The following is a 25,901-nucleotide window of genomic DNA, read 5'->3' as shown; positions in this document are numbered from 1 at the left end:
ACCCTGCCAGTGAGGTTCCAAGAAGAGATTGTCGACAGAGGAGTGAGAGCTAGGGAAGTACAACCCAAGCTGGAAGTACCACAACCAAAGGTTCACTGGCATGTCCATAAAGGTAGGGCTTGGTGTGAGAATTGACTTGTGATATGGTGGGACCGGGTTCGAACCCTGCCAGTGAGGTTTCATGAAGAGGTTGTCAATATAGAGGAATGAGAGCTCGCGATGTACAACCCAAGCAGGAAGTACCTCAACCAAAGGTTCACTGGCATGTCCATAAAGGTAGGGCTTGGTATGAGAATTGACTTGTGATATTGTGGGACTGGGTTCGAATCCTGTTACTGAGGTTCCAAGAAGAGATTGTCAATATAGAGGAATGAGAGCTCGCGATGTACAACCCAAGCAGGAAGTACCTCAACCAAAGGTTCACTGGCATGTCCATAAAGGTAGGGCTTGGTATGAGAATTGACTTGTGATATCGTGGGACTGGGTTCGAATCCTGTTACTGAGGTTCCAAGAAAATATTGTCAACCGAGGATTCAATCTACTACTATGTCATTCTTGGCTTGCAAAGTGAACATAAGATGACAGCAAGACAATAGACTGAGAGTCCTGATAAAAAGGCTAGGGTTCAAACCCAATATTTAACTGATGATATGCAAAACGACGCCACCAGGACCGAATTTATATCTGAAGTGGTTAATATTTGGAGTTTGGTCTTTCTTCTGAGTCCTTTTGTCAGTTATCAAACAGTTTTGATTTGTCTTACGCCTTTAGATTCTGATGCTGAATCATCCGATGACAGTGCGTCTTCATCTTCATCGTCTGAGGAAGAGGAGGAGAATGAAGACGATCCTCTAGCTTTCCTTCAGATGAAGGAGAAACATCCAGCAAGACTTGCTGATAACCTGTGGTTTAATGATCCAGGAGAGGTGAGTAGATCCAAGGAATACATTGGGAGGGTCATGGGGGAAGGGTCATGGAGGAGGGTCATGGAGGAGGAGTTATGGGGGAGGGGTTATGAAGGGGGGAGGGTATGAGATAAACATCCAGCAAGACTTGCTGATAACCTGTGGTTTAATGATCCAGGAGAGTTGAGTAGATTCAAGGAATTCATGGGAAGGGGTCATGGGGAAGGGTCATGGAGGAGGAGTCATGGGGGAGGGGTCATGGGGGAGGAGTCATGGGGAGGGGTCATGGGGAGGGGTCATGGGGGAGGGGTCATGGAGGAGTAGTCATAGGGGATGGGTCATGGGGGAGGGGTTATGAAAGGGGGGAGTATGAGATAAACATCCAGCGAGACTTGCTGATAACCTGTGGTTTAATGATCCAGGAGAGGTGAGTCAATTCAAGGAATTCATGGGGAGGGGTCATGGAGGAGGAGGAGTCATGGGGGAGGGGTTATGAAGGGGATGTATGAGATAAACATCCAGCAAGACTTGCTGATAAGCTGTGGTTCAATGATCCAGGAGAGGTGTGTCAATTCAAGGAATTCATGGGGAGGGGTCATGGGGGAAGGGTCATGGGGGGGGGTGTCATGAGAGGAGGAGTATTAGAGAAACATTGATGAAACATTTAATGATCTCAGAGAGGTGGGTCGATTGGAATTCATGGGGAAGGGGTCATCCAAACACGATTCCTTCACACAACTAACATTCAATTTTCTGCCATATCCTTTTCATTCCATGCCCAAGAATATCCTGGGTACGTTTCTAGACTTCACTCGAGTTATAAATGGCATTCTAGAATCAATCCACTTTTTTTTACATTTATATTCACAGTTCTATTTTGGTTTTCTAGGTGAACGATGGACCCTTATGTCGGTGCAGTACCAAAGCCAGACAGGTCGGCATAAGACACAACATCTATCCTGGTGAGAAACCGATCCCACTATGTGACCCACACACCAATAATGCTGGCAAGCTGTACCATTATCGCATCACCATGGCCCCAAGTACCAACTTCCTGGTAAGATAACAAGTAATATTTTATTTCAACTTCATATTCTGTGCTACTGAAAATGGTGAAAACGGCGTTGAAAATAATTTGTAAATTAAAAAAATGGCAGCCATTTAATAAAGAATGACCAAAAAGCCAGTTTGTCCACTCGCAAGTCTATAAAACATGGTCAGAACAATTGCACTGGGCGCATAAAGGAACGCAATAACAATGAGCATATCTCACCCCCGTGTGGACAAACTGGTCTTTGACCATTTTTCTGTAAATGACCACCATTTCTAACAATAGGCTTTATTTTTAATGCCGTTTTCACCGTATACTACCAAGATCTTGTAGTTTAGGAATATCTTAAAACATTTTCAACATGTCTCCTCAATTTTGAGAAGCCTGCTTCTGAAAAAGTAATTTGTTTCTTAGACCACCCTGTTGAAGCCATTTGAAATTAGCCCCCAACAAAGCAAAGAAGGGGCAACATTTCGGTGTATGTTTCTCATGGAATTGTCATCCCAGCTTGCCATTTTTTATTTCAAGTTTCCACAGTGGAGTGCCGTGGCCTCGTGGTCTGGAGCATTGAACTCGTGGTCTGCGGGTAATTCTGCAGGTTGTGGGTTCGAGTCCACCCTGGGGTCATGGTGCGTGTGCCCTTGGGCAAGGCAGTTTGTCACTCGTTGCTTCTCTCCACCCAGGAGTAAATGGGTACCTGTGGGGGCAGAGATGGTTATTGTACAGTTTTCTGACATTGAAAGCAGTCTGTAGATTATTTTTTTTTTATTATCACTAATTCCAGACTCACCAACCCACCGTCATCGAGTACGATGACAGAGAGTACATCTTTGAAGGTTTCTCTGTCTTCTCACACTGTAAGCTCGACAACATCCCACCTTGTAAAGTGGTACGCTTCAACATCGAGTATTCCATCATCTTCATGGAAGAACCAATGCCAGAGGTGAGTGGAATAAAGCATTTCAACTCTCTTAGTTCTAAAATGTGACATTTCATTCTATAACCCGATGAAAGTAGGCACCACTTTGAACCAGATGTTTGAGTTTCAATATTAGGTTTTGCTCTCACCGACATATTAATACTGTATACTCAGTGTGTTGCCTCCTGGGTGAAAGTTGGAAAAAAAAAAATCACTCGGGTGGGACTCAAACCCACGACCTCCTGCTTTCTAGTGCAGGTGTCTTACCACTTGACCACCGAGCTTCCGGGATCGGTTAGCTGGTTCGATGTACATGTAGCAGCGGGTACCGCAATTAAACTATTCATAAGATGGAATTTTGCGTCGGGGTAATGTAAATCAATATTAGGTTTTGCCCTTCACCGACGATAAACACTGTATTCTCATTGTGTTACCTCCCGAGTGAAAGTTGAAAAAAAAAAAAGCTCGCTCGGTGGTCAAGTGGTAGGACGCCAGCACTAGAAAGCAGGAGTTTGTGGGTTCGAGTCCCACCCGAGTGATTTTTTTTTCCAACTTTCACTCGGGAGGTAACACACTCAGTATACAGTGTTTACCTGTCGGTGAAGGGCAAAACCTAATATTGATTCACATCACCCAATGTTTGAGATTGAAAAAAATTCACTTTGTTTAATAGATTTTTCAAATAAACCACATTGCATAAAGAAGCCGTATCCTCTCTGAGCAATCCCCGTTTGCTATTTCCCGGATTTGCAGCGTTTATACTAATATTGCTGGTATCGTGACTTACGACGTGATCCCTGGCCACATGGCATATACAGGTTTATGGCTTCTGACTAGCACCCTTTGAACAAAGGCGTTGACAAAATGGGGAACTGCCAACATAGGGCTAAATAGTTCAGTTGGTAGAGCACTGGAATGGCAATCCGGAGGTCGCAGGTTCAAGCCCCACTCCAGTCAATTTCTTTGTTCAGCTTTAAAAATGAACGTTTAATAGATTGAGAGAGTTTGGACAAAAGGCAACACTGGAGTGGAAAGTCAAAACCTATTCAATGGAGTAACTTTCATTTTAAAAATCTTTTTAGTAGTTTGAAGGGTAAAGTCCATTTCTATCCCCCCTGGCTGTCAAAGCCAGACAGGGCGACATTGCGATCGCCGAGGGGTGTGGAGTGATGATGGTTTTCTTTCATTTGGAAACCGTTTCATTTTTTCTCCCTTTTCTATTTTCCTCCCAGAATTTTTCGGTAAGAGGACTGGACTTGTTTGGTGACTTCCTCTTCTTTGAGATCTTGGAGCTCTACGACTTTGAGCTGGTCAGCCGAGTCGGCGGTTGTCGCTTCTTCCACTTCATGCCGAGGTTTGCCCGGCAGCTTCCGAGCAACGGCAAGGAGATCTTATCCATGCATCACGTGATCCAGCACCTGCTGAGGATGAGTCGGCCGGTCGTGGAGGCCAAAGACTTGAAGTCGTGGCTGGAGTGCGATCAGATCACATGGGAGCGGTACGCCGAGGAGCTGAAGGGGATGATTGTAACGTGTCCTGGAAAGGTAAGAAGGAACTAGAGATCGTAAACGGGAAGTGGATGGAGGGAAGGGCGTATCGAAAAGTAGGGTATTTGTCGACCAAGGGGCCATTCAAAATTTTCAATTTTTTTTAAATTTCGAATTTTTTCTGAAATTGTGGGTGGATGGGTCAAGGTAAATAATGCACCAGCGTTCCGATGCGTGTTTCTCTTCAACTTCTCTTCCCCATTTACAGACCTGTACAGTACGGAAAGTTAGCAGGGTACCAGAGGTGCTCGTTTGACTTACACACCGCGGGCGTCGATTACCAGTTGCTACACCCACTTGAACCCAAGACTATAGCACTATAGTTTTTCAAGCAACTCATGGGAACTCAACAACAGATATTTGGGAGGGGGGTTTTCAAATGTATCTCAGACAAAATATTACTTGGGGGGATTTGTGAACTTTATAATCATTCAGCTCTGAGCTTGTCAGTGTTAAATGTCGAACTCAATGACTTGTGAAACCAACAGACGATGGTTATTCAGCATTAACAACAGTACTACCAAGTTTTGTGTGATTTAGCAATTTCCTCTTGTTTCAACTTCAAAGTTGCATGCTGGAAGCCTGGAAAAGCCATTGAAAATTCCTGAGCTGGGAGAGCATTGACCTAAAAAATCTGGCTCATTCGAAGCATTAGTTTGTTCTTTGGTGTATAGGAAATATTGAATAGCAAATCAACAGTTAAAAAACGAAATTTGAGGTGGGTGGGTGGGTCAGAACATTTTCAAAAAAAAAAATATCGAAATTTAAAAGTGTTGAAACTTTTGAATAACCCCCTAGTGCGATAGTGGTGACTGCGTTGTGGGGAAGTTTTTATCATTGGGGAAGTCAGAACTGAGTTGTGGGAAAAAAGTGTTTAAAACCAGCCGGTGTTTTATCAACTGTTTAAAACCACCCACATGATGGGCTTGCGACCAATAGGAATGGGTAAACTGTCTTGGGTATTTACGAACGTGCCCTCAATGATTTATGCATGGAATTTGTAATGAAACACATAATTTAATACTTATGTTTATCTTGTAATCAAACTTTGTCAACAAAAAGTAGCAGACAGTCATGTTTTTCTGCCTTACGCCTCATAGAAGCCGAGCTCAGTCCGTGTCGATCAGGTGGACAGGGAACACGACCAGAAACCTGATGACAATGAAGGACTGGATGACACGTATCCGACCATTGTACACTTTGGACTCCGACCAGCACAGCTCAGTTACGCAGGCAATCGAAAGTGAGTTGCACTGTATAGAGTATGGTTCATTAACGTCATGTCAGGATCGTAAAAGGCAATGTCCATAACAGGTGTTCAGCACTACAGCGTGATGTGGTTGTAATGGAGGACCACCTGCCTAAGACCTGACAGCAAAGTCAACCAACAAGACAAGTTTTTCTGCCAATTTTGACCATTTCAATTTTTACTGAGACAATTCTGACATATGTTAACGTAAACCCTCCTAGATCATTCCAAATCCTCTGGAGGCTTGGAGGATATTAAAAAAATTAGTAAAGGTTAGCCTGACCACTTAAGGCTCAATGCTCCTGGAAAGTTTGAGCACAGAATACATGTTGATGTGTTCTTTCTGAGCTGAGGATTTTATCATGTTTTCCAAAATGCCTGGGGATTTGAAGGGATCTAGAATACGTCCGGATAAAGAAATCCACAAATAAGTTTTACATTTTTTTAAAAAGAAATTAATTAATTTAACGCTCCCTCTCTGGCTGGCAATTTCAACAAGGCCAGCCCAGCAGTCAAAATAAATCAAGTGACTGTTTGTAACAGTTGAGTGCTCCCTGCCTTCATAAAGCAGGATTGACTGGCTGTGATTGTTATGAAACCTGATATAGCTATGCTTTGACTGTAGGAGATTGATAAGCCGGCTGTGCTTACCAGTTACCTGCTTTTATCTATTGATGGAATTTGACTAGTCACGGTGCCTATTGAAATATGATCTCTCTGTTGGTGACTAGCCTGTGTAAAAGGCATGGCAGGGGAACGTGATTGAATTTTTGACTGTCTGTGACTAATCAAACAAAGGAAGATTTAGAAGAAAAAAAGCTCCTGCTCATTATTTTTAGTATCTTTTCAAAATGGTTATTTTACATTTTCAATTTTTTTAGGAATGCCTGAAGATTTACAATAAGAAACTAAAGTCTCTTTGTGATATACCATTTGCAGCTACCAAAACCTGTTTAAGTCCTACCTAAAGATGAACCATCTGCTGGCCAACAAACCCAAAGTCAGCATTCAGGATCGACAGAAGCTCGCCGAGAAAGAGAAGAAGTTACAGAGGATACGCTTACAAGGTCACATGACGCGTGAGGTCACGGCCGAGATCTGCAGTAAGGAGATATTGATGACGGGCATCGGGTCCGATGTTTGCCAGGTATGTTTTTTTCAAAGAAGTCGGACTGAAATTGTCATCATCTTTCATTGGCATCGTAGAGCGCCTTCATCCGATGGTTACTGTGTCAGACTGCAATGGTACATGGGTTTAATTCCTGAAAGGAAACATGGTGCTTGTGTTCTTGGGCAAGACACTTTACCACAATTGCCTGTCTCCATCCAATCTGTGAGAGTACAGACCAGAATGCGCTGATCTCGAGCTGCTGCAAAAAAACTGGTCTCATTGCCTGATGAACAGGGATAATAATTGTAAAGCACTTTGAGACCTTAGGTATAAAGCACTATATAAGCACCACATCATTATAGGTTTTACCGGCCAATTTCCTAAAATGTTCATTCAATTCTGAAAATCGGTCATTCATTTTCGTCTGAATTTGAATGCACGTCGTTAATGCCATTTCAATTGAACGAAAGTTCAATTGTTTTCATTTTCCGTGCTTGTTTTGAGAAACAGACAGCCAATTACGTTACCTGTGCATTCATTTTCGCAAGCATACCTTTTCGCGCAGAGTTCTGGCATACAATTTCGTGAATGTGCAATCAAAAGTATGTTTTTCTCATTCAAAATAGCACATTACATCACATAACTTTAATCTAAAAGTGAAAAAGAATGGCCAATGTTTGAAATTGCCCTCTGAAAGCAAAAAGGAAGTCTTGTAAACGAATAATAATAATAATATCGGAGTCTTATATAGCGCACGTATCTACCAACTATTAGGTACTCAAGGCGCTGGAGATATGTCTATTATTAAAGAAAGGTAAATAAAGTTTATGAGAAATATGAGACCCATTATGTAGCACCTTATAATGGTTTACAAGATGCTGCGGCGCATATTGCAGCCACTGCCAGAAACACCGGGGCAAACCCCTTCTCAGGATTCGAACCCATGTACCACGGCACACAAGTCGAACACCGTAACCATTGGACCACAGCACCCCACAACGAAACTGAATGAGCATAAACGAAGTGTGCTGCTCAATCACTTAATTAATTGAACGGAAATGGAATTGAATGCTAAGGTTACGAAAATGAAATGCGTGTTCAGAACGATCCTCAAATTCAGACGAAACTGAATGACTGATTTTTATAAGTGAATGAACATTTTAGGAAATTGGCCGGGAAAATATATATTATAATCAAGTATCAAGCCTTAGGTTGAAGGATGGATGAGATCAGTAATACCGAACAGTCGGTAGCATTCCCTTATTTTTTTAATTGCCATGTGAGTCTTATAAAAGATTTGTGAAGAGAGCTGCTTAATTCTTATTACTCTCTGTGTTATTTTCATAGCACGCAATGATGTTACCAGTGCTTGTCAACCACATCCGATATTTCAACTGCCTCTACAACATCGATGACATCATTGGATACAAATTCAAGGACAGGATTTTGCTGAAGGTAATATGAGTAATAGAATATGTTTTGATTTTTTTTTTGGAAGTCAAGTTGGAGATCCGTATTTTTTGCCAACAAATCTGGAAGAAGTTGGAGCTAAAATATAAGAAGTTTAGAGAGTTAGACCTGGGCTGGTGTGTTGGCAAAGAAAACAATCAAGATATGATGATTTCAGTTCTTGACGTGAGACATGGGCGGCGCGAGGGGGGGGGGGGTAAGGGCGCCTGCCCCCCCCCCCCCCCCCCCCAGAAAAGCAACAAAAAAAAAAAAAGGAGAAAAAAAGAAAAAAAGAGGTGTGAAGTCAAAGTGCTATTAATTTAATACCAGGGGTGTGATTTTTCCGGATTTTTCCGGATTTCCGGATTTTTAATCTAACGTCTGCGGAATTTTTTTGCGGATTCCGGATTTTTAACGTTTTCTGTTTCCGTAATAATATCGCCCAAAAACTTCTGGCGAAATATAGGCTCTAATTTACGATAATGGATGGACTGGTGACAAGTCTAATGCAGTGCGGTCAAGAACCTAGTAGACATTAATGCAGTATGCGCAGTGGAGTACTTGAGGACCAGACTAAAAATAATTTTCAATGGGTTTGCAGCACCTCGTGTTTGTATATCGCGTGTGGATGTGTGTGTGTATTGTGCATGTATTGTGCAGTGACGATCGTGTGCTAGCAATTCGCAAACACATTGGTGTCAATATTGCCGCGATTTTGTCAAGGAATTTAAGAGTATGGCTGGAAGAACTGGTAATAAAGTGTCACTGTGGATGGAAATCAGTTTGAGCTGCAGTAGTGCTTTGAAAAATAGCCACCACCAACACAAAATTTCAAAAATGTTTTGGAAGCCTGGGACTGGAGTTTAAAGTAAGATTAAACTTTTTCAGCACCGTTCATATTGTTTTGTGTGAATCGTTTCTCTCTGCAACATGCAAAAGTAATAACATCACACAAAAAGCCTTTATGAATCAATCACATATGGATTATATTATTTAATGACCAGACGTTTTTTCTTAATTTTTCCCCCATTTGTTTTCTTTACTGAAGCGACAAAATTTGCTAACATTACAGAAATTACAGTACATAAAATGTACATGCCCTAGGCCTATATATGGACATACGTGCATGCATATGTATACATGTACATCTATACAAGTACATGTACAATAATACATGTACATGTATATTACATGTCAACCGAAGTTCGTGGATTTTTCATTTTTGTCCAATCACACCCCTGTAATACACATTTTACAAAATGGGCATCCACAGGGGTGTCAGTGGGGGTAGGGTGGGCAAATGTCCCCGCCCACCCTTAAAAAAATGATAAATTGAGAATATTATACTTGAGAAAGGATTTTTTTGGGGAAATGTGATTTGCCCCCTCTAGAAAAAAATCCTGGCGACGCCCATGACGTGAGAGTGTTATTAGTTTCTTCGTCCTAATGTAAAATATACAGATTCTAACCGAGATTCTGAAAGATTATTTAGATTGTATTTGGAAGTAGTGCTTGATTTCCTGCAAGTGTCTTCAATCCAAGCCTCCACTACTCAATCCCATACACCAGCAAGAGTCCGGCTGTCTCCTGAAGACGAACAGAGCACACTGTTCGAAACGTCCAGTTAAACCAACTGGTTCTTCTCAGAACCACACAACTCACAAAGAGATATTATTCACATGGTGTTACCGCAATGTGTCCATTCTTTGTTCATATCTACCATGCAAACCTTTAAGTGTCATTTTCTTCAATTTGATCAATTCCACACACTCTGCTTGTATTGTGACGATTTTATTTGAAACCAAAGTTTGAGGTTGTTAAACATCGCAATCTTGCACATTTTTATCATTTCTGTTTCAGCATGCTATGACACACCCGTCCTACCGCCTGACCTATGGCATGAATCCAGACCATGTACGTAACTCACTGTATAACTGTGGAATACGACAACCTGACTACGGAGATAAGAAGAAACAAGTAGAGAGATCAAGAAAGAAAGGTAAGGGTCAGGGGTTTGAATCCTACTACTGTAGCTTGCTATGACACATCCATCCTATCGCCTGACCTATGGCATGAATCCAGACCACGTACGTAACTCACTGTATAACTGTGGAATACGGCAACCTGACTATGGAGATAAGAAGAAATAAGTAGAGAGATCCAGAAAGAAAGGTAAGGGTCGGGGGTTCGAATCCTACTACTGTAGCTTGCTATGACATATCTATCCTTCCGCCTCAGTTAGAATATTGTTTCAATTTGTTCTTATTGGTTTGTATCTGGAGTTTGAATCCAAAAGATCGATTTCATGATTAATTCATTTATTACAAAGTATCATGTTGAGAAAATACCCTCTCACATTCATCATTGACCACGCCCCTTATTGTGTCTGATCAATAAATCAGCATATTTCTAATTTGGTTATATTGACAGGTATCAATACATTGATTAAGATCATGTCTGAGATGGCGGCTCCTGAGGAACTATCCTCCCACATTCACCATTGACCACGCCCCTTATTGGGTCTGATCAATAAATCAGCATATTTCTAATTTTGTTATATTGACAGGTATCAATACATTGATTAAGATCATGTCTTAGATGGCCGCCCCGATGAACTGTCCTCCCACATTCATCATTGACCACGCCCCTTATTGGGTCTGATCAATAAATCAGCATATTTCTAATTTGGTTATATTGACAGGTATCAATACATTGATTAAGATCATGTCTGAGATGGCGGCTCCTGAGGAACTATCCTCCCACATTCATCATTACGAGAGACTGGAGTTCCTGGGTGATGCTGTTGTAGAATTTGTCACAAGGTCAGGAAAAGATTTCTGAAAATAGTCATCATCCTTTCTAAAACTCCGTTGTGATGTCTGAATTAAAAATTCACCATTGTGAGAGACTAGAATTTGTCAAAAGATCACCAAAGATTTCTGAATGTAACCCTCATTTGTCTTGGTTTTATAAGAGAAAAATATGATAACTTGCCGGCTTATATAAAGCTTGTAAAAATGTATCAGATCTGCTTCCTTGATCTGGTTCTGTGATGTGTATTTTCATTTGTGCACTAGAAAGCAGGAGGTCGTGGGTTCGAGTCCCACCCGAGTGATTTTTTTCCACCTTTCACTCAGGAGGTAACACACTGAGTATATACAGTGTTTATACGTCAGTGAAGGGCAAAACCTAATATTGATTTACATCACCCCGCCGCAAATTCCATTTTATGAATAGTTTTTGCAATTTACCAAATTCATTTTTGCTTTTGACAAACTATAAACATTGACTTATTGATTTATTATTATTATTATTATTATTAATGGTTAATTTTATTAAACTTTCACAGCAATAAGGCCGAATTGCAGTTTACTTTACACACATGAAAAATTGTTATATATTAAAATTACAGAGAATTACATCGTGTGAAAGATACATTAAAAAGGTAAATCACAACAAAATATACACAAGTAATAAAAATTAAAATCATTCAAATCCGACTGCGTAAAATACGCAGTCGCAGTCCCCAGACATGTTATAAATATTTACCTAAGGTAAAATAACACAAGTTGTGATGATTTTCCAGTCTTATTCCACTCAGAAAATTCGTCGCAACATTTTATTTATCTATTTGTTTGTTTTTGTAGCACTCACCTGTATTACCTGTTCCCACATCTTGAGGAGGGCGGTTTGGCAACATACAGACAGGCAATAGTACAGAATCAACATCTGGCTGTCTTAGCCAAGGTGAGGTGAAAATAGACAGATACACAAACAGTGTCACAAACAGACAGACAAAGAGCTATCACCTAGTCCTCTGGTTTGTCATACAGGGTGCCCCCCCCCCAAAAAAAGGTAACCCCAATACTAAGGGGTAATATGAAGAAACTATTAACTTAATAACCATTATTATAATTTTATCATAAACTAGGGGCAGTGAGCTTTCCAAGTATGTATTCAAATACCATTTTCAAAGCAATAGGACTCGGTGATGCATAACCTGAGAAATGCATCCTAGATATCAATGGAAAACTTAAAGGTATAGTCCATCATTTGTAATTCGTGCATTTTGTTCGTTTGAAGCAACAAAAGTGCTCAAAATCTAAAGAAGGGTGCTGAACAACTAACCTGATGAAGTTTCAGCTCAGCTTTAGCTGTATATTTCGAGAAAAACGACATTGTAGGATCTCGATTTCAAATCAAAAGTTGCTGAATCATGTTTTGAATTGGGCCTGAATTCAGCGTACGAGACACGTTCTCACTGAGCCGATTGCAGCTACGGTGTGTGGCGCGCTGAACCGAGGAATTAAAGCAACTGTGCACGCGTGTGCGTCGTGCCAATGCTTGCACGCGCGTCGTGCCAATGCTTGCGCGTGCTTCGCCGAATAACAAAACAAACTCCTGATTTGAATTTCCTACGATGGCTAAGAAACACCCTTGGAAAGGCCTTCTTTTGTTGATTTCTTCAAAATGACAGCTTGCCAGAAAGAAAGATTTCACGGAGTTTAGTCCCTTTACTATCTTTCTACTAAGTATGTTTTTCAACAATAATTACGCCAGTTACTTTTTGGATAGCTGCAAATGATGGACTCTGGCTTTAATACCGCCTCTAGTTTATGATTTTTAAAACCGTAATGAATGAATGAAGAAAACTTGTAATAAAGTGCCGGTGTCCCCCACAGATGAGTGCTCATGGTGCTTGCCATAAAATTCTGCAACGCATTATAAAGTCTTTTTTAACTTTGGTTCTATAAACAAGTAGTGAAAAACAAAGGTGTAAGGAATAAGAAATACACCTCATTTCAGATAAAGGGTGTTCTTTTTTGCGTGTGTTGTTAGAAATTGGAACTGGAGCGTTTCCTGTTGTACGCCCACGGACCGGACCTGTGTCGTAGCTCAGACCTGAAGCACGCTCTGGCCAACTGCCTGGAGGCTCTGATGGGGGCGCTGTATCTAGAAGGAGATATCACGGTCGTCAGACGCATCTTCTGTAACCTCTTGTTTGATTCGGAGAAGCTGAGAAGAATCTGGATGCAGCATCCTAAACACCCTCTCCAGGTAGGGGGAGAATTATGGAATACCAAAGGATGTCAATTGTGTAAAAGTACAGAGTAGCGACTTCCAATAACTTTTCATTTTTGGTTGTTCAAATTATAAACAAAACCTCTTAGAGTATGACGGTATGTATTCTTTTATAACTTCATTTACGGTAGAGTAGATCATTTGCAGCTATATAAATGTAACTGACGAAGTTATTGTTGGTTTGAAGTTACTATTGGCAATAATCTCCCTGTGAAATGAATCTTTCTGGGATGCTGTCATTTTGAAGAAATCAATAAATGAAGACCATTTCCAAAGATGCGTCAACTGATGCATTTTGGAAATTTCCATTAGTAGTTGGTTTGGAATGTGGCAAATCCGTGCATGGGTGCGAGCAAGCGTTGACATGAGATGACAGGACGCACGTGCGTGCGCGGTTGCTATTATTTGTCGGTTCAGTGCGTGACATTGCGTAGCTCTATTTGGCTGAATGAGAATGTGTCCCGGATGTTGGTTTCGGGCACAATTCAAAACATGACTCAGCAACGTTTGAATTGAAACTGAGATCCTACAGTATTGTTTTCTTGGCATATACAGCATTCACAGAGCTAAAACTTCATCAGGTTAGTTGTTAAGCACCCGTATTTAGATTTTGAGCACTTTTGTTGCTTCAAAGTAGTAAATGCACAAATGACAAATGATCTACTGTACCTTTAAGAATATGTGGTTAGTTATAAAATATTGAAGGAAAGTTTGGCTGTTTTTCTATCAAGAAGATTTGCTCGCCTCCATGTTGGGTTAGGGGCACAGTGGGCGGAATTTTTTCCGAAGGCAAGTAAGAAGAAATCTTCAAGAGATGAAACTAACTCATGACCTCTTTATAATAGCAGAACTTATCCTTGGTGGCTGTCACAGTCAGGAGAGTTTGCCTGTTTTTTGAATCGCCGTTGTCTTCCTTCGTTTACACAGCTTGAGTTTCCTCAAGGTGACCGACATATGATTCAGTACTCGAGCATTTTACAGGTATGTCAAAACATCTTAAATAAAAAAATAAGTACTCTACTTGCCATCTTTGGCTTTTTGAAGCAATCGTCAGGTATTATATTAGCGGAATAAATATGTGCTTGGCCGGTTTTAAACAATTATGGCAAGGGACATTACCAGGCCCCCAGCTGGTTTTAAACGTACTTGTTTAATACCGGCCAAGCACATATTTAATCCCATTCATAAATACCTTATGGTCAAAATGTCGAAACAAGTCACAAATTAGAAATTTCAAACAATTTTGTTCAACAGATTTACTTCATGTTTTGTGAAACACCCCTCTAGCTATGTTATGGAATGTGCTGCTCACAAGTAGCATAAACATATCCTTATATGAACACTTGTGTGCGCGTGTCGCGTACTGCGCGCTGTGGTGCTGTGGCGTAGCGGTGCTGGTGTTGTGTAAATTTAGGACTATGAATTATGGACTCATTGGTAGTATTCCGCGTGCCTAAGTGAAGATTGTGAACGCTCAGCTAATAAAAGGGCAAAAGGGTTCGGATTTCACTGGAGTCCAAATTTCATCTGACACTGGGAAAGTGTTTAAAACCAGGTAGCCGGTGTTTTATCAACCATTTAAAACAACCAGCCACGTGACGGGCTCTCGACCAATAGGAATGTGTAGACTGTCTCAGATATTTATGAAAAGTGTTTTAAGACAACCTCTACATTATGATCAATGTACCCTTTTAGTCACTATAGTGCCACAAACCACCCTGCCTATTACTGTAGCACCGAAAAAAAAACACCCGAGCACTCTATGCTTGTATTGATTCTCCAGTGAATAAATACAATGTAATACAATGTAGTACAGGTGCTATTGGGTTAAAGACTTTGTCTCTGATGCATTTTTATGTAAAAATTATGCTAGTTGGCTAGTTCTATTTTTATATTTATCTTCGTTTATTTCTAAACTTTTGTTGTTGTAGATGTTGCATAAGTTTGAGGAGTCAACAGGAATCAAGTTCAGACACATCCGTTTGCTGGCCAGAGCTTTCACACAGCGAACAATGAGCTACACCAACCTGACAAGGTACGGACAAGATTCTCCAATTTTCAGCCTCTCACATCTTCAGCCTCTCACTTGAGCAATAATAACTGATCTTCCGACATCTAGATTATATTATGCAGTAAAATGCACTTGAATCAAGTAATGAAAAGAAAACAGAAATGCAGCTATAGGATTTCACTGACACTGTGATCTCTACATTTTGGACTCCGGGCACATGTATCTGCTCACTTATTTACAGTGGGTGCATTCGAGTAGCTCACCCGCATCGACTTGGGTAAAGGCAGACGGCTTAGCCACGACAGCCGGGTTAACCGAACGCTCAACCACAGGCCATTACGATCCTCACGTGACGCACGTAGCCGTGGCTGTTGCCAAAGACAAAACACCCTTTTTCAGACTGATTCTTACTTTGAGATTTATTGCTTTTCCGTCAGTCGCAAAAAGTAACAAAGTCGGGGCTGGAATTGTAGGCTTTAAAGTCGCAAAAATAAAGTTGATTTTTTGGGTCCACTTGAGCTTAGCCGCTGTCGGCCACCATATTTGTCCTTTTTTTGGAATGAACAGCGTATGCGTGTGACGTATTTCCACCACTGACTCTGCTCTACGAGCAGGGTCTGTGGTGGCTGACCCGGGTGAGCTCCAAGAATGACATCAGAGCTAATCGGATGACACGGGGCTAACCCGAGTCGATCCGGGTGAGGTCCTCGAACGCACCCATAGATATCTTTATTTTGTCTGTTCCATCAGATGAATTTGAGTGGCTCTTGTGAGTAGCCTTAGCAAAATCCTCTACAGATCTTGTACAGAGTCAACGTTACTAATAGTTGATATGAATAAATGTCAGTGATTTTATTGATTTGCTTGTCTATTGCAGAGGCCACAATCAGAGAATGGAGTTCCTGGGTGACACTGTACTACAACTCATCACCTCCAGCTACTTGTACAAACACTTCCCTAATCATCACGAGGGGCACTTGTCTGTGAGTATCTGTGTATCACTGTGTTTGTCAGGCTGTCTGTTAATATAGGTGTATGGAGACTTTCCTAATCAGCATGTCTGTGTCTGTGTATCACTCTGTTTGTCTGGCTGTCTGTCAACCTGTCTGTACAAACACTTCCCCAACTACCTCGAAGGTCATCTGTCTGTGTATCATTGTGTTTGTCAGGCTGTCTAATAAAGTATCTGTAAAGATACTTCCTTTATTATCAAGAGGGTATCTATGTGTCTATGTATCACTGCGTCTGTCCACCCTTCTGGCTGTTTGATGTATCAAATCTTCATGGCACATTTGTGATGCGATCAAGCTAAATGAGTCATTTGTCGACCCTGGTCAATTTTGTTTTTACAGATTTGAAAAGAGCAAAATCTCAGCATTACTGATGTGAAAACCGCAAGCTGATACCATCTTTAGTTCAGAAATTATGGAAGTCGGAACACCAAGAGATGTGATGTGATGAAGTGGCCCCATTTTGTCCTGAACCTCCAAATGAAAATTCCCGACAAACGACTCATTTAGCTTGATCGCATCACATTTGTCTTTAAAACCAATTCTTGGATGGATAATTCATAAAATCATGTCATTTAATCCAGCTGCCAATCAGTCAATGAATATGTCTTCGTTTGTTTCTCGTCTAGCTTTTGCGTAGCTCTTTAGTCAACAACAAGACCCAGGCCACTGTAGCCTCCGATCTAGGCATGTCAACTTACATCATTGACGCTAAGAATCGTACTCTAGAAGACGGTGGTCCTCTACCAACCAAACTCCTAGCTGATCTTCTGGAAGGTGGGTCGTTAATCTTCAAGATTTCCTTGACATCCTTTCCATTGTCAACGAAATTTTTTTTTTTAGGGTTTTCACTAAGGACGTGACTTTGCGTTTAATTTCGTAAACTTTTTGCAAATATTTTGAATACCATATAAACGTTTAGCCATTTTACAAAGGCTGACACCTTCCCGTTACGTCTGCAGACCAGTGAGATTGACATGATAAATCAACGATGATTTACATAATAAATAGCGGGCAGTCACTGAAAAAGTAAAACTGAACTACATATACCCCAAATGTAATCAAGCAGTGTGGTGCTTTTAAGGTTTTGTAAATTAAATAAGTTTGAAAACATCATAGATTTTTTGTGCTATGTATGTTTTACCGACGTGAGCGTAGATTCCTTTTTTGAATATTCGGGTTTCGTTTAAACATTTTGGAAATTCGTAAACGGATTTAGAATTTTTTCACTTAAACTTGTTAACGTCACATACTTAGTTGGCATTTATGTTGATTGAATTTTAACTGAAATTTGTATACTTTAAAAAAAAATAAAACACGTGTAGAAATATGCTGTGAAATGGAAGAGATGATTATGGGTTTATAGCGTTTTTTTAGAATTGTTCAGGTTTGCTATAAAATAACACAGAAAAGTTCCTGAATTATATACTTATACATTTTTATTTTGCTGGTAAATGACAAATTAAACAGGCACCCAAATTTTCAACATACAAAATGTTCCGCAACTACATTTGTCAATTTTCTTTTTTTAGATTTCTTTGGCATCATAATGAGTCTCTTTTGTCAGTGATGAAATTAAAGAACATGTTTTTAAGCAGTTTTGTAGTCAAGTCACCAACGCCGAGTCCAAGTCTCGAGTCACAAGCCTCGAGTCTGAGTCCCGAGTCACAAGCCTCGAGTCCGAGTCCCGAGTCACAAGCCTGCCTGGAGTCACGAGTCACGAGTCACTGGTTCTTAGTTGTTCACGTGACACTCTTTGGCACCAGACACTTTTTGGCATGACACCGGGCCCTGGTGATTGTCGTGCAGGTGCTAGGCGTGCGTATGCAACCCTTGGATACAATTTCCGTGGCGCCTTGTCTATGGAGTAAAAACAGTGCTACGTCTGTCGCACAAATACGTAACGTTATGTTTTTCTTTTGATGAAAATATGCGACTCGAGTCACGAGTCACCAAGCATGAGTCCGAGTCATCATGGTCGAGTCCGAGTCCAAGTCTGAGTCATTTTCAAATGTGACTCGGGTTGAGTAACGAAAAATGTGACTCGAGTCCGACGAGTCCGAGTCCTGGACTCGAGCCCTACAACACAGATTTATTGGTTTTACTAACTTGCCTTTCACAGCTTTTGTTGGTGCTATGTACGTGGATCAGGGAATTGAGGCAGTTACCGTCTTCTGTCAAGTTTGCTTCTTCCCTAGGCTCAAGGTAAGATTAAATTGTTTCTAGCTCTCGATGATGGACTTTCATTTATCAAGTTTCCTCCGAAGACATCATTCTGTGTGTTGTTTTTCATGATCTGATGATAAGCTAGAGTACAAGACCCAACTTCATTGCTGTATGGTTTATATCTTAGCTGAGGATGTAATGATTGCCATGTGAATGCAGTGTGTCCAAAATGCAACATTTGGTATTTTGTTTTTGACTTTCTTTAACATGATTTCAACCAAACTCTTAAGAATGTTTAACAGCTGATATAAAGTCTACAACAACAAGTACTGTTTACTTTCGTTCATTTCTGAACAACAGAGAAATCTGTTATTTCAGTCATCCTAATACTTGTTAATCATTGGTCATTTGCTTAGGATTTCATCTATAGTCAGCACTGGAATGATGCCAAGTCACAGCTACAGCAATGCTGCCTGACACTCAGAACAGAAGGCAAGGAACCAGACGTACCCCAGTACAAGTAAGTCTGTGGTCCAGTGGTTATGGTGTTCGACTCATGTGCTGTGGGACGTGGGTTCGAACCCTGCCAGGAACATGGTGCTTGTGTTCTTGGGCAAGACACTTTACCACAATTGTCTCTCTCCACCAAGGAGAATAAATGGGTATCTGTGAAGGTAGAGACCAAATTGTGCTGATCTCGAGCTGCTGCAGAAAAATGGTCTCCTTCCTGATGAACAGGGATAATAATTGCAAAGCACTCTGAAACCTGAACCTGAAGGTATAAAGCACTATATAAGCACCGCATTACACCTGTTAATGGAGCCATTTTGTCATCATAAATTATACCCTAGGTAGACACCGGACATTAGGCAGATATTTCAATGTCTCCCTAATTTTACTGTCGCAAATAGGCTTGATCGATTGCTCAAGGTCAAAACATAAAATATACCAACATTTCTGGGGGTAGGATAAGGGAAAAGTGGGGTTTGGAAAAATTTTGTGCACAAGTTTATGGGAATGTCGCCCATGTGACCCATTATTCGGTAATTATTAAAACTACAAATGTACCATTAGGGAGACACGTTATCGTAATTTCTTCGACAATAGGGAGACACCGGTCATTAGGGAGACGTTTCACGTCTCCCTAATTCCACAGCCCCCCTTTAGAGGCAAAATTTTACCGTCGCAATCGGGTTATATTTGTTGCTCGTGGTCTTATTAGTAAAAATACCGAAATTCGTGGGAAAAGGACCAGGGAATATTGGGTTAGGGCACTTTTAAGTTTATGGGAATGTCTCCCTATGGTCCCATTTTCGGTAATTATTATCATTATTATTATTTTTGGAAATTTATGCCAGAGATGAATACGAAATGATGAGATCTTTCTTGAAATACTCTTTGGAATACCTATTTGAACTGCTATTGATCTCGGGCTGTGTTCAAGTTACTTGCAGTGCTGTTCGACAGTTTGCAAGAATATACTCACAAGCATTCTCGAGTGGGAGTCGAACCCACGACCAGCTGCTTGAAAGTTCAACCAAAGACAGATAAAAACAAACAGTCCTTTTCAGGGCTACCAAAAAGCCAAAAAAGAGATATGGTCATTCGCACCGCGATAGTTCTTGTGTGACATCCTAATAAAAGAATTAAATGAAAGAAAAGTGACAACACTGTACAATAATTAGTTGTCTCACGTTTCTCTGGGAAAAAATGGGTACCTCTTCGTTTTCAAATATAACCCCTCCATGGTAAAATGCACATCATCAAGAAAAGCCCTGCCAGTAAATAGGTATCTGTTTGAATCCCGCTCCAATCACCCTTTGAAAAGAAAACCCAAACACCCATTTCATTCAAACCGTATTCGGATTGTCATTAAGGGTGTTGCATTCCATTGTGCCGCTATCAAAACTTGCTAGAAACTCAACACAATAATCTGTCTGTGGCGATGTGCCGACAATGCCGACCGTGAGTGTGACTGCTGATGCGTGTGTGTCCCGCTCGCCCTGTTTACGGCGGCGGTGCTTAACCTACAATAGTGCGGCTTATACAATAGTGCGGTTTTGTGTACGGCTAAATTGTGCGGCTTATACGATGGTGCGGCTTATACGTTGACGCCTGAATCTTATTCTGAAGATTTTTGGTGCGCTGCGGCTTATACGCCGGGCGGCTTATATTCCGAAAATTACGGTACTAGTCTAGAGGTCTTGCCACTTGACCACTGAGCTAGGGAGCCTGATGAAGTGTCAATCGTATCTATTAATTTGTTATTATCTTCCACAGGGTCATCAGTCAGCATGGTCCCACCAATAACCGTGTCTACAACGTGGCGGTTTACTTCAGAGATAAAAGATTAGGCACGGGGTGTGCTTCAAAGTAAGCTAGAATTGATTTAATAAAATTCAAAAATTCAGAAAGACTGTTAGAAATTTGGTTCTAATTTTCACTGCATCATCATCATGGATCAAATTTTTTTGAGCAAATGTTTCTAAGTTATTGTGGTTAGGGTTCGTGACTCATGATCAGAGGGTCAGGGGTTCGAATCCAGCTGCTGGCCATATGTTGTGTCCTTGGGCAAGCCACTTCATCCCCACTTGCCTCTCTCCACCCAGGAGTATAAATGGGTACCGGCATTAGCTGGGGAGTAGCCTGTGATGGACTAGCATCCCATCCAGGGGGGAATATAATTATTCTCAGTCATTTCATGCCAAGGAAACCGGAGATAAATGCTGGCCTGATGGATTATATTGGCTCGTGACAGACTTTTACTACTACGCAGTAGAACGCCGTTTTAACAAACGCCATGGGGTCCATAAAAAAATGTTCCTTGTAGTGGTCATTCGTTATAGTGATTGTGCATGTGATGTTATAGAATTTGCTATTTCAGGAGCCAAAGGGGGTGTTCGTTATAGCCAAATGTTCGTTATAGCGGTGTTCATTATAGCGGCGTATCACTGTACTATTGTTCACATGTTTACGCACTTCATACATTGAACTGGTTTTGGAAATTTGCATTTTCTTTTCATACTTGATACCTATGGCGTAACTTTCATCTAGATGTAACTTATCTGTGTTGAATTACCTTAGATTCTCATTGGAAAAAAATTACTGCATATGTAACCATTTTTTCTTGAATGAAAAAAAAAAGATGATTGATAGATTCCTTTTGTTCTTGGATTAATTTCTTGTAGCACTCAAGATGCACAGATGGAGGCAGCTAGGGATGCATTGCAGAATTGTAAGTCAAAATAATCTACGACATCATGTAACTGGGCTCAATTAATTTTGGTAAAGGCTGCAGCCGAATACTACTTAGTGCCTAATTAGCCCGTTAAAGGGAGCCAATTTTTACTGCACTATCAAAATGCATTCTTTGTAACTGCGTTCATCACTGCCTATTTTTGTACCGCTCATGTTGTAAAAAAACTCACAATTTTATTTCATAATCTACGAGATAATTTTTACTGGGAACAATTAGTTTTGGTATGGGCTTCAGCCGAACACTAACTAGTGCCTAATGAGCCTGTTAAAGTGACCCAATTTTCACTGCACTACTGTAGCCCAAGACGCAGTGATATACGCAGCAGAAATGAATACATTATTACAATAGAATAGTGAACATGGGGTCTTTTTAATGGGCTAATTAGGCACTAATTGGTATTCGGTTGAAGTCCATACCAACAATAAGTGAGCCCAGTAATATTATCTTGTAGATTATGAAATAAAGTTGTGAGTTTTTGACAACATGTGCGGTACACTGTGTTTTAAATAGGCAGTGATATGCGCAGGATTTAAATTAGTTATGCCTCAAAAACCAGGTGGTGCATGAAATAAAACATTGCATTTAAGTATAAAGTCAAAGCATTGTTTTTGCATAAAAGGAGGTCTTTCCGAAGCCTTCTCTCTTCCTTCTTTGATTTCTTAAGTTGAGAAGAAATTTGTCCCCCAAAAAGATGAAAACAGTGGTAGATAAATAGTTTATCATGTTTTTTCTTCTTCCTTATTTCTGTCTGCAGATAATTTCCCCCAACTTCACCATCAACGCATGGTGGTTGAGCGGAGGTACAGCCAAGAGGCCAAAGACAGAGGAAGTCGTCACAGACCACGATCAAATAAGATTTGATCATCTCGGCAGGGATTCTGTATAGAAAACAAGGTTTTTACAAGGTAAATGTCACAGCGGATCGTCACAACTTGAAAAGCTTTTACAGTTAGTTGCTGTCGATGTAGCCATGTCAATCACAAGTCCTTACAAATCAATCACAAGTCATCATAAGTCAATCACTTATTCCTCACAAATCAATCACAACGTCACCGTTTTTACAAAGGGACGGGTATGTCAAAAACGACATTTTTGTTAAGTTTCGAGGTTTTTTTAGCTTACGTTGAAAAACCACTCTGAACCATTCTGACTTGCTTTGAGAAGCAAAACCTGCGTAACGTCTTAATAATGCTGTATCAGGGGCATCTCAATAATTGCATTTTGCATTTTCAAGGGCGTTAAAGTAGAATAAGTGAAATTTCTGTTTTCATGAAGGGACGGACGTCTTTGATACATTTCAGACACGCGCACCCAAACATACGTGCCCTCCACCTATGGCAAAACACATACTGCTCAGTAGACGGGCAGATCTTCTTATCAGAGATTACAATATTGTTATGGTTATTATTTTTTATTATTATTTGAATGCCTTGAAATGTTCAGATATGTGTCTTTTACAATGTTAAATGTGATATTTTATCAATTTGTACATTGTGTTAATAGCATTTCTGCATTTCGTCTGTTGACAACCTTAAGATGTTACGTAATTAGAGACTTTTCTTTTCACAACTACAAGTTGTTTTGGTTAATGTTGGTCACGTGACCACCCTCAGCACTCTTAGATAATTCCGTCATTCTTGTAAGCAGTCGTTCAATGTGTGTTGGGCATGTTTTACAAGCTAAAACTCTCGGAAGTGGAAAGTCGGCGATGAGTTTTGGCAAAAAGGAGTGTAATTTTTCCCAATAATTTATTTATTTGTCTTGAGATTATGTTTGTTTTAATCTGTGTGCTATTTTGAAGATGACTCAAAATGAGAAAATATTTTTGGGGTGGAGTTTGTGGGGGGGGGGGGTAGTCTGAGTATCACCTGTTATCCACGGAACCAAGTCTCCTGTCTAACGTCTGATATATCTAAGCTTGTGTGATATCATTTCATTCCATAATCAGGACTAAGATTGTGATTGGTCAATTTCGATGCCGTATTTTTGTAATGCAACAATTTGTACAAAATGCTACTCGTGGGTGTGATGTTTACACATGTGGGGAGCTTGCATTACGCGCGTATAGAAGGCGCCTGCTGATTGGTCAGTTTCTTGAGGTCATACACAGTCTAGTTGCATAATTAATCACCGAATCTGTTTACGTTTTATACACCATGGTCGGCTTCGCCAGGGCCAGGGTCAATCACATAGACTGGGGGGGGGGGGGGGGGGGGGGGGGGGCAGGGGAAGATCTTTATAAATCTCAATACATAACTGAAACAAAACAAATCTGAACTTTTTTTCTTGTCTAATTCGGGCGATTCACAATGCAGTGTACCGCCAAGAGTTTGCCATGGAGAGTCAACTTTTCAAGTTTACGGTCAACAAAACATGGCCCATTTGAATGAGTGTCAGTAGACAATTTGAGCTAATTCGTTATAGATTTGGGCATAACGTTCTGCTGCCTTATCAAAAATCACCATATTGATACGAAGAAAAGAAAAGGGCAAACATATACTCGAATCATATGCTTATGAAACTACTGACCGGAAAAAAACGAACAATTTCAAAATGTCCCACGCTGCGAATTTGTCTACCATCTCCCACAATGCATTGGAAAAAATGAACTCTCTGTGGCAAACTTATGGTGGCGCACTGCATTGTGAATCGCCCGAACTCATCATTGTTGAGAACCATTTGTAGACTTTATCCTATCTCAGTTTCTGTAAAACCTCATGTTTGAGTGGCAGACAATGTGTGTTTCAATACTGGAATGCCCTTGAATCCTTGCCATTGAGGTGCAGATAAGCTTTGTAGACGTGTGTCGCGTGGTTGACTGGCTTTGATTAATTGAGGCATTCATTATGCACACTCGTCCTGCCCCTGGTTAAATAAACACCTCCTACCAAGTGTGTACCTAGTAATGAATGTGTTTGAAATTTCATTTGAATTCTGTCGCAGTTGCCAACATAAATGCAGAATGCTGTGCAAGAGCAGCATTTAGTCTGAGATGGATAAGGGCATCCCTTTTTATCCGCCTGGCTGTAAGCCAGAAGGGGATATTGCGATAGCGTATTCCTTCTGTGTGTGTGTATGTCTGCATTTGTTTATGGTGTAAATCGAGGACACACACGTGCAACATCATCGGTGAATCGAGGACAGGAACCAAATCGAGGACGACCTCGAGTAGAAAACGCATACAAAACCAATGAGAGCTGTTGCGAAAAAGTTGAAGTACACAGGAAAAGAGAGGTGGAACAAAAGAAAATCCTTGATTTACACCATAAACAAACGTGGGTGTCCGTGTGTGTTATGTTTTGGTTAGGTTAACTCTTGTCAGCACAATAACTTGAGAAATACTTTACTTAGGAACTTGAAATTTGGTTTGTGGATTGTTCTTGGTATTCTTAAGAACCCTATTGATTTTGAGGCCGACAGGTCAAAGGTCAAGGTCACTCTATTGCTAAAACAATAAAAATCTTGAAGAAATACTTTACTTAGGAACTTGAAATTTGGTTTATGGGTTGTTCTTGGTAGTTTTAGGAAGCCTATTGCTTTTGGGGCCGACAGGTTAAAAGTCAAGGTCAATATGCTTAAACAATAGAAATTTTGTCAACGCGATAACTTCAGAAATACTTTACTTAGGAACTTGAAATTTGGTTTGTAGGTTGTTCTTGATAGTCTTAAGAAGACTGTTGCTTTTGGGGCCAACAGATCAAAGTTCAAGGTCAATATTGCTAAAACAATGGAAATATTGTCAGCACGAATGCTTGAGAAATATTTTAGTCAGGAACTTCAAATTTGGTTTGTGGGTTGCTCTTGGTAGTCTTATCAAGCCTATTGATTTGGGGGTGAGAGGTCAAACGTCAAGGTCACTCTTGCTAAAACAATAGAAATTTTCCGTTTAGGTTAGGGACACTGACTTTATCACAAACTGCCAGCATGCCTTTGTGATTTGTACATCAAAATCCATAGAATCCAAGACAGAGGTGTAACAAAACAACTGTTGACGGTTGTGGTGTGGGACGTGACGTTTGAGCACCCTCGGGGCGCCCCTCGGGTGTTCAAAACCAGTCATATCCCACGTCACAACCGTCGACAATTGTTGAATATTATAAGTTTCAAATCCTCCATTTTCCTCTAAATTATAAAATAAACCA

At 40.6% G+C, this 25,901-nt stretch overlaps 1 protein-coding gene across 4 annotated transcripts in view; it reads left to right on the top strand.

Moving 5' to 3' along the window:
• LOC119734281 (ribonuclease 3-like) overlaps positions 1-23,948 on the top strand; it is a 32,526-nt gene extending 8,578 nt beyond the window's left edge. For 2 of the 4 annotated variants that reach the window (XM_038207687.1, XM_038207686.1), the window contains exons 7-27: positions 772-926; positions 1,795-1,962; positions 2,741-2,899; positions 4,108-4,419; positions 5,523-5,665; positions 6,611-6,818; positions 8,130-8,237; positions 10,092-10,230; positions 10,662-10,723; positions 10,995-11,053; positions 11,879-11,978; positions 13,071-13,289; positions 14,241-14,294; positions 15,245-15,348; positions 16,202-16,307; positions 16,964-17,111; positions 18,457-18,539; positions 18,917-19,020; positions 20,781-20,873; positions 21,689-21,735; positions 22,514-23,948. In XM_038207687.1, the coding sequence (XP_038063615.1) occupies positions 772-926; positions 1,795-1,962; positions 2,741-2,899; positions 4,108-4,419; positions 5,523-5,665; positions 6,611-6,818; positions 8,130-8,237; positions 10,092-10,230; positions 10,662-10,723; positions 10,995-11,053; positions 11,879-11,978; positions 13,071-13,289; positions 14,241-14,294; positions 15,245-15,348; positions 16,202-16,307; positions 16,964-17,111; positions 18,457-18,539; positions 18,917-19,020; positions 20,781-20,873; positions 21,689-21,735; positions 22,514-22,620 (2,678 nt within the window). In that variant the 3' untranslated portion in view covers positions 22,621-23,948. Of the gene's footprint in view, positions 1-18; positions 113-381; positions 441-771; positions 927-1,794; positions 1,963-2,740; positions 2,900-4,107; positions 4,420-5,522; positions 5,666-6,610; positions 6,819-8,129; positions 8,238-10,091; positions 10,231-10,661; positions 10,724-10,994; positions 11,054-11,878; positions 11,979-13,070; positions 13,290-14,240; positions 14,295-15,244; positions 15,349-16,201; positions 16,308-16,963; positions 17,112-18,456; positions 18,540-18,916; positions 19,021-20,780; positions 20,874-21,688; positions 21,736-22,513 lie in introns of those variants that run through there. The other 2 variants (XM_038207689.1, XM_038207688.1) reach the window with 2 other exon arrangements.
• The last annotated feature ends 1,953 nt before the right edge of the window (positions 23,949-25,901 follow it).

The sequence above is a fragment of the Patiria miniata genome, unplaced genomic scaffold, assembly GCF_015706575.1.
Source record: "Patiria miniata isolate m_02_andy unplaced genomic scaffold, ASM1570657v1 HiC_scaffold_27, whole genome shotgun sequence".
Lineage (NCBI taxonomy): Eukaryota > Metazoa > Echinodermata > Asteroidea > Valvatida > Asterinidae > Patiria > Patiria miniata.
This window is presented reverse-complemented; position numbering and strand designations above follow the sequence as displayed.